Source organism: Arvicola amphibius, chromosome 4 (assembly GCF_903992535.2).
Source record: "Arvicola amphibius chromosome 4, mArvAmp1.2, whole genome shotgun sequence".
NCBI lineage: Eukaryota > Metazoa > Chordata > Mammalia > Rodentia > Cricetidae > Arvicola > Arvicola amphibius.
Genome location: NC_052050.1, coordinates 43,319,182 through 43,337,935, shown reverse-complemented (window position 1 = coordinate 43,337,935; position 18,754 = coordinate 43,319,182). Strand labels below are relative to the sequence as shown.

Here is an 18,754-nt window from a genome sequence, read left to right as displayed (position 1 = left end):
AAATCTTGGAGACTGATGGTTTCTGACAGAAGGGAACCGACCAGCTCATGTGACTGACCTCTTTTACAAGCTCAGGAGAGGTTCTTGGTCTGTTGTATACAGATAGTGTTTTTAGTGTTAAGTATTTTTATTAAATTTGTATCATATTTTCACAGAGAAAATGGAGTGGTTTTTTTTTTTTTAATATTTTCATCTATTTGTCCTAATCTATACCTACATCTTTGGCTAAGTGAGATTTTTCATTGTTTTCGCGCTGCCATTGATGGCAGTTTTCTGCCTCTGTTGCTGAGATGAGTGGGGAGTTGCAAGGCACAAAGCGGTAAACCTCACTGTTCTTTCTTTATGGCTAGCGTTCAACACCAGTTTTGTTTTGTTTTGTTTTGTTTTTTAATCTGCCTGTTGTAATACAAAGAAAAGATCTCTGAAGTAGAAGGCAGTCTTTCTGCTCCACGGTCTCTCTCTCTTCCCTTTGTTCTTGTGTTCCCCTCCCCCTTCCCTTCCAGTTCCACATTGGAAAACTGCTTGTGCTGGATGGATAATTAACATAGTGCTGTGGAGCAACAGGTCCCACTGGTGGGGACTGGTCTGAAGGAAATGTTAATGTACAGGTTCACAGGTATTAGTAGGCCAGGGAAATGTGTGCAGTTAGACTCAGATCAATGACGCTGGTATAGGACTTGAAATAGATGCTCTTAATTAGAGACAACTACTAACATCTTCCATTTGTGGTGATGAGCTGCAGCCTCATTAGAGAAGCAAAGGCATTCGGAACTAAAACTATACTGTAAGTTGGGATCATCTGGCTGTGGACTCTGAATCATAGGCAGAGAAATCTATCAGTGTAGGCATTGCAGTGTCCCAGTGAGGGACGCCTATAGTTTTTTCTGTATGGCTCCAGACATTGACCAACCTAGACAGTCTCATCAGTAGTAGAGTTATTTGGGTCATTTGAATTTGTTCATGGGAATCTAGCTATGTTGGAGTTACACAGCAGAGGTTGGCTTTAAAAGAAGTGTTGGTTTTGGCCAGATGTTATGCCACATGAATTTCAATCACAGCCCTTAGTAGACAGAGGCAGGTAGATCTGTGTAAGTTCAAAGCCAACCTACCCTACATAGTGAGTTCTAGGTGAGACAGGGCTATAGTGAAGCCCTGTCTCAAAAAGGGGGTGGGTAAGTTTTGAAAAAATGATATCCATAACTAACTTTCCAATTGGTTGATATATAAATAATAACAATCTATAGGGCTTCTCTGGCCTAACAGAAAGCCACACTAAGATCAAAAAGTTTATCTTTAGTTGCATATGCAATTTATGAATACTCAGACCCGTAATATATGCACACACTTGTGGAGGTCAGAGGTCGACCTCTGGTTGTTATTCTCTAGGAGCCATCCATCTTGGTGTTTGAGACAGGGCTACTTATTCATTAGGCTAACTCTCTAGGGAATCCACCTGTCTGCTGGAAGAGTCCCAGTGCTGAGGTCACAAGTGTGCATCATCACACCCAGATTGATCTTTCCCTGGGTGCTGGATTAATTTGGCTCCTCAAGCTTGTGCAAAAAGTGCTTTACCAACTGAGCCATCCCTCAAATTCGCAATATTATTTTATTTTTTAAAAATTCATTTTATGTATGTGAGTGCTCTATCTGCATTTACAACTTTATGCCAGAAAAGGGCTTCAGATCTCATTACAGATGGTTGTGAGCCACTGTGTGGTTGCTGGGAATTGAACTCAGGACCTCTGGAAGAGCAGCCAATGCTCTTAACCTCTGAGCCATCTCTCCAACCCCCAGTATTATTTTAAAGCCAGAAAATGAAGTAGAAGTCCTTGCTCTATTGGCTAAAGAGTCACTGGTTTTCCGGGACAGGACAGCCCAGGTACAGAAGACAATTGTTAGAGGACTTCGGTCTTCTTAGAACGTGGATGTTCTCAGAGGCAATCTAAAAATCAAGATGCTACAATACTTGTATGTATCTAAGCACTCATCTAGGAGTCCCTACTCCCAGAGCCTTTTTATCACCACCAAAATGCAGAAATAAATACTTGTAAAACTCTGGCTTCCTCTAGAATCCATATGTGCCTTAACCTCACCATCTTTGAAGGGTCACTGACTGAATTACCATTGACTGACGAGCTATGAATGATAAAGAGAGTGTGCTGTCCACTGAAATGCCAAATGACTGGTGTAGGTCTGTCTGTAAAAACTGATTTGTTGAGTAAATGTGGTATTGTTACTGGGGACCCTTTTTCCTTTGTCTGTGATCTCGGGGGGAAAAACACCCTGTCTGAAATTCCAGTACTTAGCACATTGCCTGGTGTTAGTATCCAGTAAATGTTTGAGTGGACAAATAGACTAGTCCGATCCTCTGCCCAGATCTGTTTTTGATGTGTTGTAGTAAACAGTAGAAATCAGTGAGTGTTGACTGACAGTGAGGAAAACACTCAGCATGAAGGTTCAGGTACTCTATATCAGGATATTCCACTATATACTCAGAAATAGGAGTACTAAAGGTTCTTTTTTTAATTTAAAGAAAAAAAAAAACTTGGTCCTTCCGGTCCCAGGAACTTCATTTGGGAACTCGGGTTACTGTGCAGTTATGGCCAAGTCCAAGAATCACACCATGCACAACCAGTCCCCAAAGAGAAACTCCTCTCACAAAGATAGGAATCTGTAAAGAGCTTGGCTTGCCAAGAAGCACAAGATAGGGCTGAAGAAGATGGGTCAAACAGTGCACATGCTAAGACCATCTAGGCCCTGGTGGAGCCTGAGGTTAAGCCCAGGATGACAGAGGGTGCCACTCTCAAGCTCTGCTGACTTGCTTTCATTGCTCAATCCAAGTTTGTAAAGATTTGTGGCTATATAACCAAGGGCCACAGGCTCTGCCAACCAAAGACTAAAGCCCAAACCAAGGCCACCACTGTAGCTAGTTCCAGTTCAGGTCCCACTTGAGCTCAGCTCCAGTTCAGACCCCCGTGAATGCTCCATAAAAAGGGTCTGTCTGCCAGTGTGAAGGTAGACGGACGGGTATGACCCTCCTCACTATCCATAGATGTCTGGCTCCTTTTATGAATAAACTTGAGGTAGCTCTGTTTTTTAAAAAAAAAAAAAAAACAAAAAAACACTTAGTTTTAAGCTAGATGTTTATTCCTGTAATCTTAGCTCTTGGGAGGTGAAGGTGAGAGAATCAAGAAGTTCAGTTATCTTTGCTACATGGAGAACAAAGCCAGCCTGAAATTCATGTAGTGAAATTTAATAACTGTCTTAAAAAAGAAAACAATGGGACTGGAGAGATGGCTCAGCGGTTAAGAGCACTGGCTGAGTTCGAGACCAGCCTGGTCTACAAGAGCTAGTTCCAGGACAGGCTCTAAAGCTACAGAGAAACCCTGTCTCCAAAAAAAAAAAAAAGAATAAAAATTATTCCAGTGCTGTAATGAAGATCAAATGAGAGCATCTGAAGCCATATGTGGTAGCTTGCCTTTACCTAGATGAATCTGAGTTTAAGCCATCTAGGGCTACATAATGAGACTCTGTCTCAGAGAGAAGGGAGGGAGGGAGAGATCTTCTAAAGCACTTTGTGAACTATAATACACCAAACACAGCATGAAGTCATCACTCTGCCATTTCTAGGCCTCGATGATTAGGAGTCATATTGATGTCTAGGCAGCACTGGCTATTAGAGTGTTCTCGTTGCTGCGCAGTGGAAACTGGTAGAAATAAGCTCAGCATTATCTGACTTAACTTTCTGTGGTTTCCTTTATGAAGGACGGCCTCCAGCAAGCACCGTCTTCATTTGTATGTGCAGAAGTTGGAGTAGGGCAGAACCTTGTTTTTCCCAACAGGCAAGTCATAAAGACCAGAATGCATATTTAGTTTTCAGAGTTGCACGCTAAACTAGTGGAAACCCCGTTCTTTTTTTTAATTTGTTTATTATTTGAGTGTGTGTTGTTCTTAAGCTTAGTAGCTGTAAAGTGGTCTTTTGAAAACTAACAAGGAGCTACTCGTCTAGCATGTGGGGACCCTGGATTTGCTATCTAGCACTTCAGAAATGAGAAAAGTCGAGGGTGAGATGGCTTGCAAGTGTGGCCTTTGATGCCCAGGTCTTCTCACTGTTTTGTGACTTAGAAACATGAATAATTTTTATGTGATTTGACCACCAAAACAAATGCCTACCAAACGGCATGTCCTGGTCTCCTGACTTCTGAGGGGTTGGGCTCACTTCCTATAAGCTTATTCTTTCAGTATATGTCCCCATCCCTTTTTAGGTGCTGTAAGGAACCAGAGCTCTCAGAGAAAACTTTGTAGAAATAACACTTTATCCAATAGAATTCTGGATGAAGGACTGGGAGAAGACCTGTGTGGTTGTGACTTTTGGCAGTAAAAGAATAGAGACAAGAAGAAACAGTACAGGCTGTGTAAGCCAGCAGACTGATGGAACTGGAGACAAAAATGAGGTCCTGGCCATAGGGGTCTTAGAGTAGTGAGGAGCTTGAAATTTTTATTTTGGGGTTTTTTCTTTCTTTTTTTAATGTTTTGAGACAGGGTTTCTCTGTGTAGCCCTGGCTGTCCTAGAACTCACTCTGTAGACCATGCTGGTCTTGGACACAGAGATCCTCCTGCCTCTACCTCCCTAGTGTTGGGATTAAAGGTGTATGCTACCCAGGTTTATATTCTGATGCAGTAGTTCTCAACCTTCCTAATGCTGCAACCCTTTAATGTTGTGGTGACCCCAAACTATGAAATTATTTTCATTGCTACTTCACAACTGTAATTTTGCTGCTGTTATGAATCATAATGTAAATATCTAATATACAGGATATTTGATGTGACCTACAAAGGGGTTATGTCTCACAGGTTGAGAATCACTGTTCTGATAGATGAGGAAGGGTACCATTGAAGGCAACTTTTATTTATTGTAGTGTGTGTGAGAGAGAGAGAGACAAAGACCGACCCCGAGAGACTGACTGACCACATACAAAAGAATCACTTGCAGGACTTTGCTCTCCTTCCAACATGTGGGTTCTGAGGGAGGCTCAAACTCAGGTAGTCAGGCTCAGAAGCAACAAGTGCCTTTACTTGACTGAGTCAGTCATCTCATTGGCCCAGTTTATTGGGGGGGTGGGGGTGGGAGTAGAGTTGAGACAGTCTCACTGTGTAGTCAAGGCTGACATCAAACTCACAGTGATCCTCCTGCCCCCAGCCTCCTTAATGCTGGGATTATAGGTGTGAGCCACCATGCCTGGATTTAAAGGGCACCCCACAACTGACTTACGCATGCTAGACAAGTACTCTACCAACTGAGTTATGGTCCCAGGCTAGAATTTACATTCTAATGCATTTCTAGATGTTGCTGTTTAACTGGGAATCATACTTTAGAACAAGATACCTGTTGTATTAGCAATATAAATGTGACTCTCCTAGGAATTTGATAAAATCTCCATGTAACTTTAATGGAAATAATGATCTAAAGGTCTGTGAGGTCTAACCCTGCACAGCTTGGGTTTTGAAGCAGAGTTTCGTGTGTGCTGGGCCAGCTTGTAAGTCACTGTGTGGCCCAAGCTGGCATCAGTCTCAGTCTTACTGCCTTAGTTGCCCAAATTCTGGGCATATGTCATGCCTGATATAGCTCTGGTTTTAATTAAGGCTTCATTTATTAAAAATGCAAGGAGGGGGACTAGAAAGATGGCTCTGAAGTTGAGAAGTTGAGAGAGCATCCTGTTCTTTAAGGGGACCTGAGTTTGGTTTCCAGAATTCATATCAGGTGGCTCAGAACTGCTTGTAACTCCAGCACCCTCTTCGGGAGACTATGTGGTGCACGTACATACACACAGACAAAACACTTCATGCACATGCCCACACACAGAGAAAAAGGAACTCAACTGTTTAACAGAGAGAATAACATTTATGAGTAGTCTAGAAAGTGCAGGTGGAGAAGCCATGTCTGGTAACCTACCAAAACACAGTGGCCCAAAACAGACTAGTAGAGGCTTGAATTGGGGTCAGCTTGGTGGTTTTCTGTTGTACATGTAGTTGGCCAGGACCACAGTTATTTGGAGACTTATCTGCTCTGGTATGTCCAAGATGATTCATAGCAGTAGTTGGTACGACCTGTTGGAGTTCAACTAAAGCTGTTGATTGCAGTACCTCAGACCTCCTCCATGTGACTCTCTTAGCAGAGTTCAGAGACAGAACATTTTCCAAACATATAAGGTTGGAATCTACAGATTGCTTAAGGCTCGGGCTTGAAAGTTACAACATGTCACGGTCTTGCATTCTGTTTGTCAAAGCGAGTCACAAGACAAGCCTAACTGAAGAGGAGGGCAAAGGACTGCTTGTGGATGCGAGACCAAACAAAGCCATGGAGCCTAGAGCAAGCTGTAGCCATTCCGGCTAGCAGGGGTGGGGGTACAGCTTTGCTGGCAGGAGAGTATCACAAAAGAAGAAGTGGCAAATGTTCACTGGGGGCATGGTTACCTGAGGAGGCTTGTCAGGTTAGAATGGACTGTGTGACAAGGTTCTGAACCACAGAGAGAAGAGATTGGATTTAGACTCAGACTTTGAGTGAGGCATAGTACAGAATTCGGGAATGATTCTTCAGGCTCTCAACTAGCACTTTATGTCTTTTCCTGTAAACCTAGGGTTAACAGCTGTGGATTTGGCTTCTCTTTTTAAGTTGTAGAAGGAGTTTCCCCCTTGAGATGATGATACGTTGTTAAATAGGCATTTTGAAGGACATGAGAGCTCTAACAGGGCTCCAGAACTGGCCACAGCAGTAGTTAGGGACATGCAGCTTGTGCCAGATCTATTTTCAGCTGCATCCAAGGGTTAGTTACTTAGTCTTGCCCTTGTCTTTTCCCCACAGTAACCCTCCACTGAGTGAAGAGATGTTGCCTCCTGGGGAGTGGATGTGTCACCGGTGCACTGTTCGCCGAAAGGTAATAATGCTGCTTTCTGAAGGCTTCACTCAGAATGCAGAGCCAGAGCAATGATCCTTTAGAGCTAAGGGGCTTGACCTAAGGACATTTCATCCTCTTGTCCCTTCTAACACTCTCCATGTTGACTGTAAGACTTAAAACTCCAGACGTGGGGTGTGAAAGAGGGCAGAAGGGGGTGTGTTAATCCAATGAGCCATGTTAAGTCACTAGTGACAGGCTTAGTCTGATCTTATTGATCTCTTAGGAAATAGCCTGAATATGGTGTCCTTATCTGTGGCTCCAAAAAAGAAGGCTTCTTCTCAGTTCCATGGGGTCTCCAGAGGCTTGGTCAGTTTTATTAAAGGAGTGGATTTTGAACCCTCTGTCCTGGTTGTCTGATTGATTTCTCTCTGTTTCCCTTTTCTCTGGGTCAGCACTGACTGAGTTATGAGCATGGCTCATTGTTTTCTACTTTGAATTTTTAATTTTATTTATTTATTTACTTATTTGGTTTTTCAGGACAGGATTTCTTTGTGTAGCTTTGGAGCCTGTCCTGGAACTCGCTCTATAGACCAGGCTGGCCTTTTACTCACAGAAATTTGCCTGCCTCTACCTTCTGAGTGCTGGGATTATGTGCGCCGCCACCTGGCTACTTTGAAATTTTTTATAGAGAGCAAGAACTAAACTTTCCTTTATCTCCCTCCCCCCACCCCCAAAAAAGTACCAGTGTGTCACCAGATTATATTTGATCCCACCTTTACATTACGGGCTATAATTAGGATTTCTCTGTAGGTTACCCTGCTTTCTTCCCACGCTAACTGTATAACAAAAGGATTTCTTTTCTTGTGGCATCACTGCTGTTTTCTTGGTCATAACATGATGTCACGGTCACTGATGACATCCTCAGTTGCAGAAGAAGAAAGAGCTACCTAGCTTCCAAAGCCCTTTCCTGTGCATCTCATAGAGCATGTCCTATCTGTTCAGAAACTTACTGTGCAAAGAAGCCAGACATGAAAGGGTTGGGATCAGCCAAGGAAAAGAGGTGTTAACTTGCTAGTGCCCATTGTATGCCAGGTGTTTACTGTTATTCCGCTTAATCTATGCAAGTTCTAAGAATGCTGGTGGTAGATCTTAATTATGGAAAGGAACAGACTGAGGCTATGAAATATAGGTTATTTTTCTCAAGGACTCGGGAATTGAAAGAGCCAAGATTGGAACCAAATTTTCTCTCATTCTAAAGGTCTGTTACCTCTTGTTCTCTAGAAACCTTTACTTGCTAGGAACAGTATGCTCTTTTCCTAGATAGGACGTTCCTCCTGAGATGCTGCTCTGACTCACTTTCACATAGACCTCTCTACTTAAGGGTTCCACATCTGCCTTATCCACTGTTACCACCACTCCCCTTTGACCTCAGTAATCACAGTGAAATGGCTGGAAGTAGATATCTTTTGGGTCTCATGAATTGATGGTCGGTCCTGTTATGATTCCTGGGGAAGGTTTATATGCGGTCCTTTTATCACCACCATACCCTAGGAGGGGCGGGTTTAGTGCTCTCACTTTGCAGATGGAGGAGTTCCTGAAGTGCCTAGGCAGGACCTAACTAAATGGAGATTAATATGACACTTTGTTGATTTTAGAGCCTTAGGAAGCTGCATTGTCCACTCTCCATTCCTACTAAGTTCACTGTATTCTTTTTGCATTTCATGCCTTCTAAAAGTATCATTTTCCGAGTTTCTAGCTAAGATGGAAAGCCACGGTTCTTGGGTGCCTGCTTTCTGCACTGCTTCTCTCCATGTGGCACCTTTCTGTGCCATCCCCCTGAAAAGTACCTGTGCAGACTGTCTCTGTTTTGAGCTATTTTCAAAACCTATCGGTAGGTCAGGATGCACTTGTCACAGGCAAGTAAGTGACAGTGAGCTTTGTTTGTATTACAGTGTTCTTACCGTCATCTCACTAAATTTGTTCTGTGTTTAGTTTGTTAGCTGCTTGCCCTGTGCTTCATATGTATATAGGTGTTAAGTATCATACAGTGAATTACAGTTATTCCAAAATTTCCATACTGTTTTCGGTAATTCACTACTGCCATGTTTTCTCCATTTTAGTTAGTTCAGTTATAGCTGTATATAGGGCTAGAGTGATGGCTCAGCAATAGAGTACTGACTGTTCTTCCAGAGGACCTGGAACATCTACATGGTAGCTCTCAACTCCAGTTTCTGTGATCTGAGGCCTTCTTCTGGCATTGATGGGCATCAGGCATATATGCAGGCAAAATACTAATACACAATTAAAATTAAAATATATGTATTTCAACTTTAATAGGCTGCTGTCCCAGGTCCTGAGGTGGTTGATTCTGTGATGTGTAAGGGACTTTGTAATTTTCATAAGTGGTCTAGCAGGACATTGTATACCCATCTCTATTTGTTCTTTTCATGATGGGCCCACCTATTCATTTGCGCAGAAACGAGAGCAGAAAAAGGAGCTGGGCCACGTCAATGGACTGGTGGACAAATCCAGTAAACGGACTACATCCCCCAGCAGTGACACTGACTTGTTGGACAGATCAGCTAGCAAAACTGAACTCAAGGTCATTGCCCATGCCCGGATCCTGGAAAGGAGAGCCAGCCGGCCTGGCACCCCCACATCCAACGCCAGCACAGAGACCCCCACCTCTGAGCATAACGACGTTGATGAGGACATCATTGACGTGGATGAGGAGCCAGTAGCAACAGAGCCGGACTATGTGCAGCCTCAGCTGCGGCGGCCTTTTGAGCTGCTGATTGCTGCCGCCATGGAGCGGAACCCTACCCAGTTTCAGTTGCCCAATGAACTGACTTGTACCACTGCACTACCAGGTTAGCGACATCATCATCCTCATCATCTCCCCTTTCTTACCTTGGCTTTCCAAAGGATTATTATTTAGCCCAAAGAGCAGTGCTGCCTGCAAGGTTACTGCCTATAGCCATTGTCTTTTGTTATTGTTCCTCATTCTACCTGGAGATAGCATCAAAGGTTTTAGTTGTTAGAGTATTTACTCAGTTTTTCATTTTCTGAGTCTTCTGTCTCCTGTCCTATTGTTGCCCTACAGTTTTTTTTTTTCCTAATATAAGCCAAGTAGGGTGACACATAGCAATAATCTGATCACTTGGGGGGGGGGGAGGCAAGAGGATCGTGAATTTGAGGCCAGCCTGAGCTACATATTGGAACTGTCTCAAAACGTATAAAGAAGGCTCGAAGCCGGGCGGTGGTGCACGCCTTTAATCCCAGCACTCGGGAGGCAGAGGCAGGCGGATCTCTGTGAGTTCGAGGCCAGCCTGGTCTACAAGAGCTAGTTCCAGGACAGGCTCTAAAAAAGCTGCAGAGAAACCCTGTCTCGAAAAACCAAAAAAAAAAAAAGAAAAAAAAAAAGAAAGGAAAAAAAAAAAAAGAAAAGAAGGCTCGAGAAAATGGCTGAGTGGTTTCAGTGCACAGACTGCTTCTGCAGAGACCTGAGGTTTGGTTCCCATTGTGACTCATGACCATCAGCACCTCTAGTTTCAAGGGATCCAATATCCTCTTCTGGCCTTTACAGGCACCAGGAGTGCACATGGTGCACATATATGCAGGTGGGCAAACATTCATGTGCATAAAGGAATAAATTTAAAAAAAAAAACTTAGTTAAAAGAGGGACTAGAGAGATGACTTAGCAGTTAAAAAAGTACTTGCTCCTCTTCCAGTGGACCCACAAGCAGATAGATGATGCACAGAATTAAATTCTTTAAATTCTTTTTTAAGATTTATTTATTATGCATACAGTATTCTGCCTGCATGTGTGCCTGCACCCCAAAAGAGGACACCAGATCTTCTTATAGATGCTTATGAGGCACCATACGGTTGCTGGGAATTGAACTCGGGACATCTGGAAGAACAGTTGGTGCTCTTCACCTCTGAGCCATCTCTTCGGCCCAAATCTTTTAAATTCCTAAATAAATGAATGAAGAAACAAAGTTTAGGAATATAATTGGGTGGTAGAGCTACCATGCACAAGTCTTGGATTTGATCCCCAGCATCTCCTCCTCCCCTTTGCAGACAGCTGCTCTTTGGTTGGTTCTTATTTATCATTCTGGGGAGAGAGGGAGAAAGAGAGTATGTAAGTATGTTTGTCTGCCTGTACTTTCTTCTTTTTTCTTTTTTTTTTTGGTTTTTCGAGACAGGGTTTCTCTGCAGCTTTAGAGCCTGTCCTGGAACTATGCCTGTACTTTCTTAAATAACATACTATACAAACTTTTACAGTTTGTTCTTTATTCTTATAATACAGTCCAGTGGTTTTAGCATTACTGTAGCATTTCATTAGGTTTTTGTTATGGCTCCATAATAGTCCGTTATACAAATGTACTATAATTGATTTAAACAGTTTTCTGTTCATTGCCATTTAAATTGTTCCTAACTTTTTTAATTTATTTTTATGTATATGGCTATTTTGCCTGCAAATATGTCTTGTGCACCATGTGTGTGCCTGGTGCCCACAGAACCTAGAAAAGGATATCAGATCCCCTGCAACTGGAATTAGAGATAGTTGTGAACCACCATGTTGATGCTGGGAATTGAACTTGGGTCCTTGAAAAGAGCAACCAGTCCCCTTAACCATTGGGCTATCTCTCCAGCTCCTAATATTATTAGAATTGCTAGGTCACAGTTGGCAATGGTAGATTTGATAGCTATTGTCAAATTTCCCCTTTTAACAAAGAAAACCAAGTCATGACTTCTGTTTGATACCATGACACTTCTAGATCTCTTTTTTCCCCCTAAAAAACAGTCATGGCTAGGCATGGTGTCTTAATCGCCTGTAATTCCAGCATCAGTTTGAGGCAGAAGCTATGTAGTGAGTTTTTCACCAGCCTAGGCTACAAAGTGAGACCCTGTCTGAAAAAACAAAAGGGAATATGGGAAGATGGCTCAGGGAATAAAGCGCTTGCCATGCAAATGTGAGAACTGGAGTTCATATTTTAGAACCCATGTCATCAGCCGGGTGGGCAGGACAGCCTTCCTGTAATCAGATTGTGGGAGGCGGAAGTGGAATATGCTTGCTGTCCAGACAAACTAAAGTGGTGAGCTCCAGAAGAAGAGCTGCCTCAATATATAAAGTAGACCGCAGTCACAGGAAATCTCATGCCTTCAGATACAGACATATTCAAAAACAAGAAAATTGGAAGGCTTAAAAAGCACACGTGAAGCCTGGCAGTGGCGGTGCACTCCTTTAATCCTAGCGCTTGGGAGTCAGAGACAGCCGGATCTGTGAGTTTGAGATCAGCCTGGTATACAAAGTGAGTATCAGGACAGCCAGAGCTGTTAACACAGAGAAACCCTGTTTCGAAAAACCAAAGAGAAAAAGAAAAGAAAAAAAGAATACACATGACCCAAATGTGCCACATCCCTCTGGTCCCAGCATGAAAAGATAGAGGAAGATGGATCTCTGAGATTGAGGCCAGCTAGGGCTGCATAGACTGTGTATGTGAGAAAGGAGGAGGAATATGCATGTGTGCATGGAAATGCCTATCGGGCAACTTGCAAGATAGCTGAGATAGTAAAGGCACTTGCCATGCAAGCCTGGGTTTGATCCCTGGAACCCACATAAAAGTGGAAGTAGGGAAAAGTTATCCTCTGACTTTTACACATGTACATTTTATTTTAAAGGGTGCATATATCTATGTTTATTGGCACATAACTTTAATTCCAGCACTTGGAAGACAGAGGCAGATGAATATCTGAGTTCTAGGCCAGCTTTGTCTACAGAGCAAGTTCCAAGTCAGCCAGAACTACAGAGAGAGAGCCTGTGTCAAATTGGGAGGGAGGGTTGCATATGGAATCTGCTTTTCTGGTTTCTAATGAAACATGATTAAATTGCTCAGTTATCTTCACAGACTAGTCTTTGTTGACCATGTAACTTGGATGTAGGTTGCTACTATCCCAGGTTTCTGGTTATTTCATATTGGTAAGATCAGTGTGTTTCTGCCATAAAGCAGGTTACTTCTGCTTCTAGTCGCCATGTATCTGTTGTGGTCATCCCGTGTCATCGTCTCCCCCGCCCTTCTTTCTTACTCCTGTTTTGTCACTTGAAACCAGCCCTGGGATCCTCAGAAAGAAATCTATCCCAGCCATGGCACATGCTTTTGCTTAGATCTGTTCCTTTCACTTAATGTTTTCATATTCCAACAAGAAATTCGAAGCCAAGGGCAGTTCAGCACCACCAGCTTCTTTTCTAGGTTCTAGCAAACGGAGAAGAAAGGAGGAAACCACGGGGAAGAACGTTAAAAGAACACAGCATGAGTTAGATCATAATGGTCTCGTTCCCTTGCCGGTCAAAGTCTGTTTCACGTGTAACAGGTATTTTTTTCTATGCCTATATTCAACAAATGCAGTTGTTTTTTTTTTTTTTCCCTCTTATCCTTTTAAGTCCTGTGTGTTAATGTGGACAGCTCATATTCTGATGGTATAAGCACACAGAACTAATTGACTAGCCACTTCCTTGAATATGTCAATAACAAATTACCTGAAGAATCAAGATCCAGAGCCAGGTGTATGATATATGCATGTAATCCCAGTACTTAGGAGGTGGAGGCAGTTTGGGGAGTTCAAAGCTAGCCCCACTTTCCAGGAAGGTTTATTGGTTGATGGGTATTAATAAGTAACCCTCACCCTGCTCATGTGAGCAACAGTGATTAAACCCAGTAGGTCAGAACCAATGTGATTGCTCATTGGTTTAAGGCTTCCACATCATTATAACCTGAGCTCTACTCCCAGACGCTACATACTTACTGGAAGGACAAACCTGTGGCAAGTAATCTTCAAACCTCTTCAGGGGAGCTGTGACATGCACGAACACACACACACACACAATAAGTATTTTTTTAAAAAATTAAACTTGCCAGGTGGTAGTGGGTGGTGGCGCACGCGTTTAATCCCAGCACTCGGGAGACAGAAGCAGGGGGATCTCTGTAAGTTCAAGACCAGCCTGGTCTATAAGAGCTAGTTCCAGAATTACATAGAGAACCCCTCTATCTTGAAAAACCAAAAAAACTAAAAATAAAGAAACTAAAAATAAACTCTGGGTCACACCCTTAAAAGAGATGAAACACAGAAGGGACTTGTTGGGAAGTGGGGGGGAAGGGGCATATGATTATAATTTATTACAAGACTGTCACAGTCTAGATGATCAAAAGAAGCAGGTGTGGCAGCACACACCTTTGATCCCAGAGACAAAGGCAGACAGATTACTATGAGTTCAAGGCCAGCCTGGTCGACTTAGTGAGTTCCAGGCTAGCCTGAGCTATATAATGAAACCCTGTCTCAATAAAGAAAAATCGCCAGGTGGCGGTGGCGCACGCCTTTAGTCCCAGTACTTGGGAGGCAGAGGCAGGTGGATCTCTGAGTTCGAGGCCAGCCTGGTCTACAAGAGCTAGTTCCAGGACAGGCTTCAAAGCTACAAAGAAACCCTGTCTCAAAAAAATAAGAAAGGGGGGTGGGACAGAAGTAGTGTTAAATTGGTAACAACTTCAGAGGAGTTAGGATAAACTTCAACTGGAGCATGAGGAGCTGATAAGATGGCTAATAAGGTGCTTGATGCCAAGCCTGGCACCTGAGATCCATCCTGAGGGCCCTCATGTTGAAGGAAAAACGCAGTCCCTGGATGAACACTGTGGCACATGGGCTTTCCTGCCAATGCACACAAAATGCTTTTTTTTTTTTAAACCTAAATGACGTGTTTAGGTTAGCCAGCAAATTGTTAAAGATAAGATAAATTTTCAAGTGGTAGTTGGTATGCTTCGGACTAGACAAATTCTAAAAGGTCCTTGGCTACCTAAGTCACACAGCTGCTCTGGGGTACTAGTTTCCTTCAGAGAGGCTCTCCTCAGTCACAGGAACCAGATGTTTCAGTGATTAAAGCTGGATTTGTTGGCTTGAGTTATGTCAGAAAAACTGTGTTATGGTTGGAGCAGGATAGCAGGAGAAAATGGCTATCACAAAGGATGCTTGGGGACTGAGGATATAGCACAGTTAGTACAGTGTTTACCCGACATGGTTTGATACCTGGCATTACATAAACCCAAAATGTGGTGCAAACTGATATCTCAGCACTTGAGTCTTAGATGCAAGAGGAACAAGAATTGAGAATCATTCTTAGCTAACCAGTGAGTTCAGGCTACATGAGACTGTTTCATAGCCACACCCCCAACAACAAAGTGTTCATAACAAAAGCTATGGAAAACTAGATGGTAGTCAATTAGAAGTATAGAACTTGGCGGTTGTTTTGCTGTGCGTCTTTAATCCCAGCACTTGGGAGGCAGAGGCAAGCAGATCTCTATGTGTTCAAAGCCAGCCCGGTCTACAGAATGAGTTCTAGGACAGCCAGTCCGAACAGAAACCCTGTCTCAAAAAAACAAAAATAAGTAAATAGAAGAACAGCTACAGAACTCTGCCAGGAAGAGCTTAGTGTCTAGAATACCTTTGGGGTTGTGAGTATTTGCTTACTGCCTCTCCTTGAAGCGTGCTTCCATAAATATATGCAACATAATTTTCTTGCCTCCATCTCCATTTTATCAGTACTGGTTATTGGTCTTTTCACACAGAAGGGAAATCTTTTGTGTAATTACAACTCCGGAAAGACTGCTAATGTATTTTTATTACATTCAGATGACAACTTGAAAGACTTGATTCTCCCATTTAGCAATGAGTTCTATGAATTGAATTCCAGTAGTCAGGCTTGGTGGCAGTCTGCTTGTACCACTGGGCAATTAAGCCAGCCTTTCAGGGGTTTTGTTTGTTTGTTTGTGTGTTTGTTTGTTTGTTTTGAGTGAGAATTTCTTAAAAATAGGAAGATCAGAAAGCAGAGATGAGTACTAAGCATTGGTCATTCTTGCTCTGATAGCCATATTAGCCATACTCCAAATAAACATTTACATTCACAAGATGCATTTTTTTCTAGAAGATAAAATACTGAAGACCCTGGTTTCCATCTTCCTTACTGAGTGGTTATGTGACAGAACCCTGGAGGGAGGGAAGAAGCTGAGAGGACTGAGGACAGGCTCTTCTTCATTGTAGAGTTAGTCTTTAATTTTCCCATCATGCTACAGAAATCACCCATCATATCTCATTCCTTTGCAGGAGTTGTCGAGTAGCCCCTCTCATCCAGTGTGACTATTGCCCACTTCTGTTTCACATGGACTGCCTCGAGCCCCCGCTCACTGCCATGCCCCTGGGCAGATGGATGTGTCCGAATCACATCGAGCATGTGGTGGTAAGCATGGCGTGTTTAATCCGCTCTGTACAGGCCCGGCTGGGGCAGGCACTGGCCCAAGAAAGCACACTAGAGTCAGCATTGTGCCGGAGTTCACTGGTTTCAGCAGACCTCACTCAGGTCTGCTCTCATGGATCTCACCTGTGCATCTTGCCTTCCCATGGATCTTGTTGAGGCTGTGCAGCTTGACTTGCTTGCTTGTCATTTTTACACCACAAGAATTAAAGAATTGCTGTTATCGCCCTAAAGGGTGAGTTTATTAGAGCCAACCTTAAGAGAGTAAATGATTGGCTCTTAGGAATACATGTGGCCCAACCATTAAATAACTTTGTGCTCTGCTCTTGCATTAGTTCTTTGTAACTACCTTGTGTTGGCACATCCTAGGTTCTCAGTGAGTTGTTGAATGAATGAAAGTGGATGCTGCAGCAACAACAAAAAAATCTTGCCAGTGGTCATGATAGTTTTTTTTTTTTCCTTTAAATTTTTTTTTTTTTTTTTTTGGTTTTTCGAGACAGGGTTTCTCTGCAGCTTTTTTAGAGCCTGTCCTGGAACTAGCTCTTGTAGACCAGGCTGGCCTCGAACTCACAGAGATCCACCTGCCTCTGCCTCCCGAGTGCTGGGATTAAAGGCGTGCGCCACCACCGCCCGGCTCCTTTAAAAAATTTTTAATGCTAGAGACGCAACTCCAGGCCCTGTATAGGCTAGGCAGGTGCTCTACCATTGATTTACAGCCCCAGCACATTTTTTGATTTGAGGGTGGGTTTTGTTGGTTTTTATTTTTTTAATTATTTTGTGTTTTATGTGTGTATTTTGCCTGCATGTATACAAGTACACCATGCGCATGGCTCGTGCCTTTGTTGACTGGAACAGGATGTTGGCACTCCTAGAGCTAGATTTAGAACTGGTTGTGAGCCATCATGTAGATGTTGGGACTGAACTTTGATCTTCTATAAGAGCATACCACTAAGCCATTTCCAGCCCCTCAAATTCACTGTGTAGCCGAGAATGGTCTAGAACCTCCCTGAGCCTGCCTTCTGTTTTCCACCTCCCAAGTGCTAGAATTACAAGTCTGAGTCACCACCACACCAGCTTTATTATTGCTGTGTCTGTGTGCACGTGTGTGCTCTCCAGAGCATACATGTGGAGGTTCAGAGGATAATGTTGTAAGTCGCCGGGCTTGGTGATAAGTACCCTTCCCACTCTGCCATCTCACTAGCCCCCTTTCCACTTGGGGTCTGGAAATCAAACTCAAGTCACCGGGCTTACTTTATGCTCTGAGCCATCTTGCTGGCCCTCTGTAGATATTTTCCACACAGGTTTCTACCCTAGAGCAGACCTGTTGTCTGCCTCTCCAGGAGGGTCAATCCTATGAAGTCACCCATAAGCTACTTCCTTACAAAAATAGCCTTCCCAAATTAAACCATAAGACTTACCATGACTGGGCTGCGAAGTGGTGGCACATGCCTTTAATCCCTGCGCTCAGTAGGCAGGGGCAGGTGATCTCTTAAGTTCAAGGACAGCCAGGGCTACACAGAGAAACCCTGTCTTGGGGAGAAATGAATGAATGAATATAAAATCATTTTTAAAAAAGTGCTTGTTCTTGTTAAGGATCCATGTTCCATTCCCAGCACCCATATGGTGTCTCACAACCCAGCTTTCTGTAACTTCAGTTCCGGAGCATCCAACACTCTCCTCTTGTCTGTGCAGGCAAAAGATTGATACACACGAGGTTAAAAAAACATACATTACTTTTGAGATGTTTTCTCTCTAATCCAGGCTGGCCTGGATTTGTGGATCAGGCTGGTCTCGAACTCACATAGGTCTGACTATCTCAGCTGCCTCCCAAGTGCTGAGAGTAAAGGTATGTACCACCACACCCAGCATAAAGTATTAAGTTTCTTAAGAATTTTTTTTTTAATGTACACGGATATTTACGTGAGTGAATGCCACGGATGTTTACGTGAGTGAATGCCACGTGCGTGGGTGACCTCAGAGGGCAGAAGAAGGGTACTGAGTGCAGGTAGTTGTAAGCCACTCAACGTGTATTCTCTGGAAAATAGAAAGTCCTCTTAATCCCTAAAGCCGTCTCTTGTCATCCAGATCCTGTCTTTTGAACTAGAGTGTAGGGGTCAGATATACTAGAGGTTAGAAGTTCACAGGTTCTCCATGCCTTCTATCAGCACCTGCACAAGTTCCTCCCTTCTCTCCCTTTGACCTTTAAGAGCAGACCAGAGGTTTCCCTTCGACAAGGGAAGATGTAATAACTGAACTGAGATGAGTTTGGTAATGCTTGCTGGTACCCTGGAGCAGGAGTGGGATTTTGACCCTGCAAGGCCTCTACGTAGGACAGTTTTTCTGTAAGGACAGTTCCTTGATGGGTGGGGAGTCTGCTTCTTTGGCTTTCTTGAGGGCCGAGGCGTGTTAGGAAGGACCCTGGTGGGTTGTCCTGACCTACAGTCTGACTGAATTAGGGATACTTCCGGGCTACTTGACTGTTTTCTAACTCCTAAAAGCCTTTCTAGGGAGCAGGGGTCTCCTGCCCTATGACAGGCCTCTGTCCAGCTCTGTC

General features: G+C 43.3%; 1 protein-coding gene across 2 annotated transcripts in view; it reads left to right on the top strand.

Moving 5' to 3' along the window:
• The window catches only part of Phf12 (PHD finger protein 12), a 49,126-nt gene that overhangs the window by 18,986 nt on the left and 11,386 nt on the right, over positions 1–18,754 (top strand). For both annotated transcript variants that reach the window (XM_038326233.1, XM_038326232.2), the window contains 4 exons: positions 6,863–6,935; positions 9,373–9,766; positions 13,154–13,274; positions 16,053–16,185. In XM_038326233.1, coding sequence (XP_038182161.1) covers positions 6,863–6,935; positions 9,373–9,766; positions 13,154–13,274; positions 16,053–16,185 — 721 coding nt within the window. The remainder of the gene's footprint in view (positions 1–6,862; positions 6,936–9,372; positions 9,767–13,153; positions 13,275–16,052; positions 16,186–18,754) is intronic.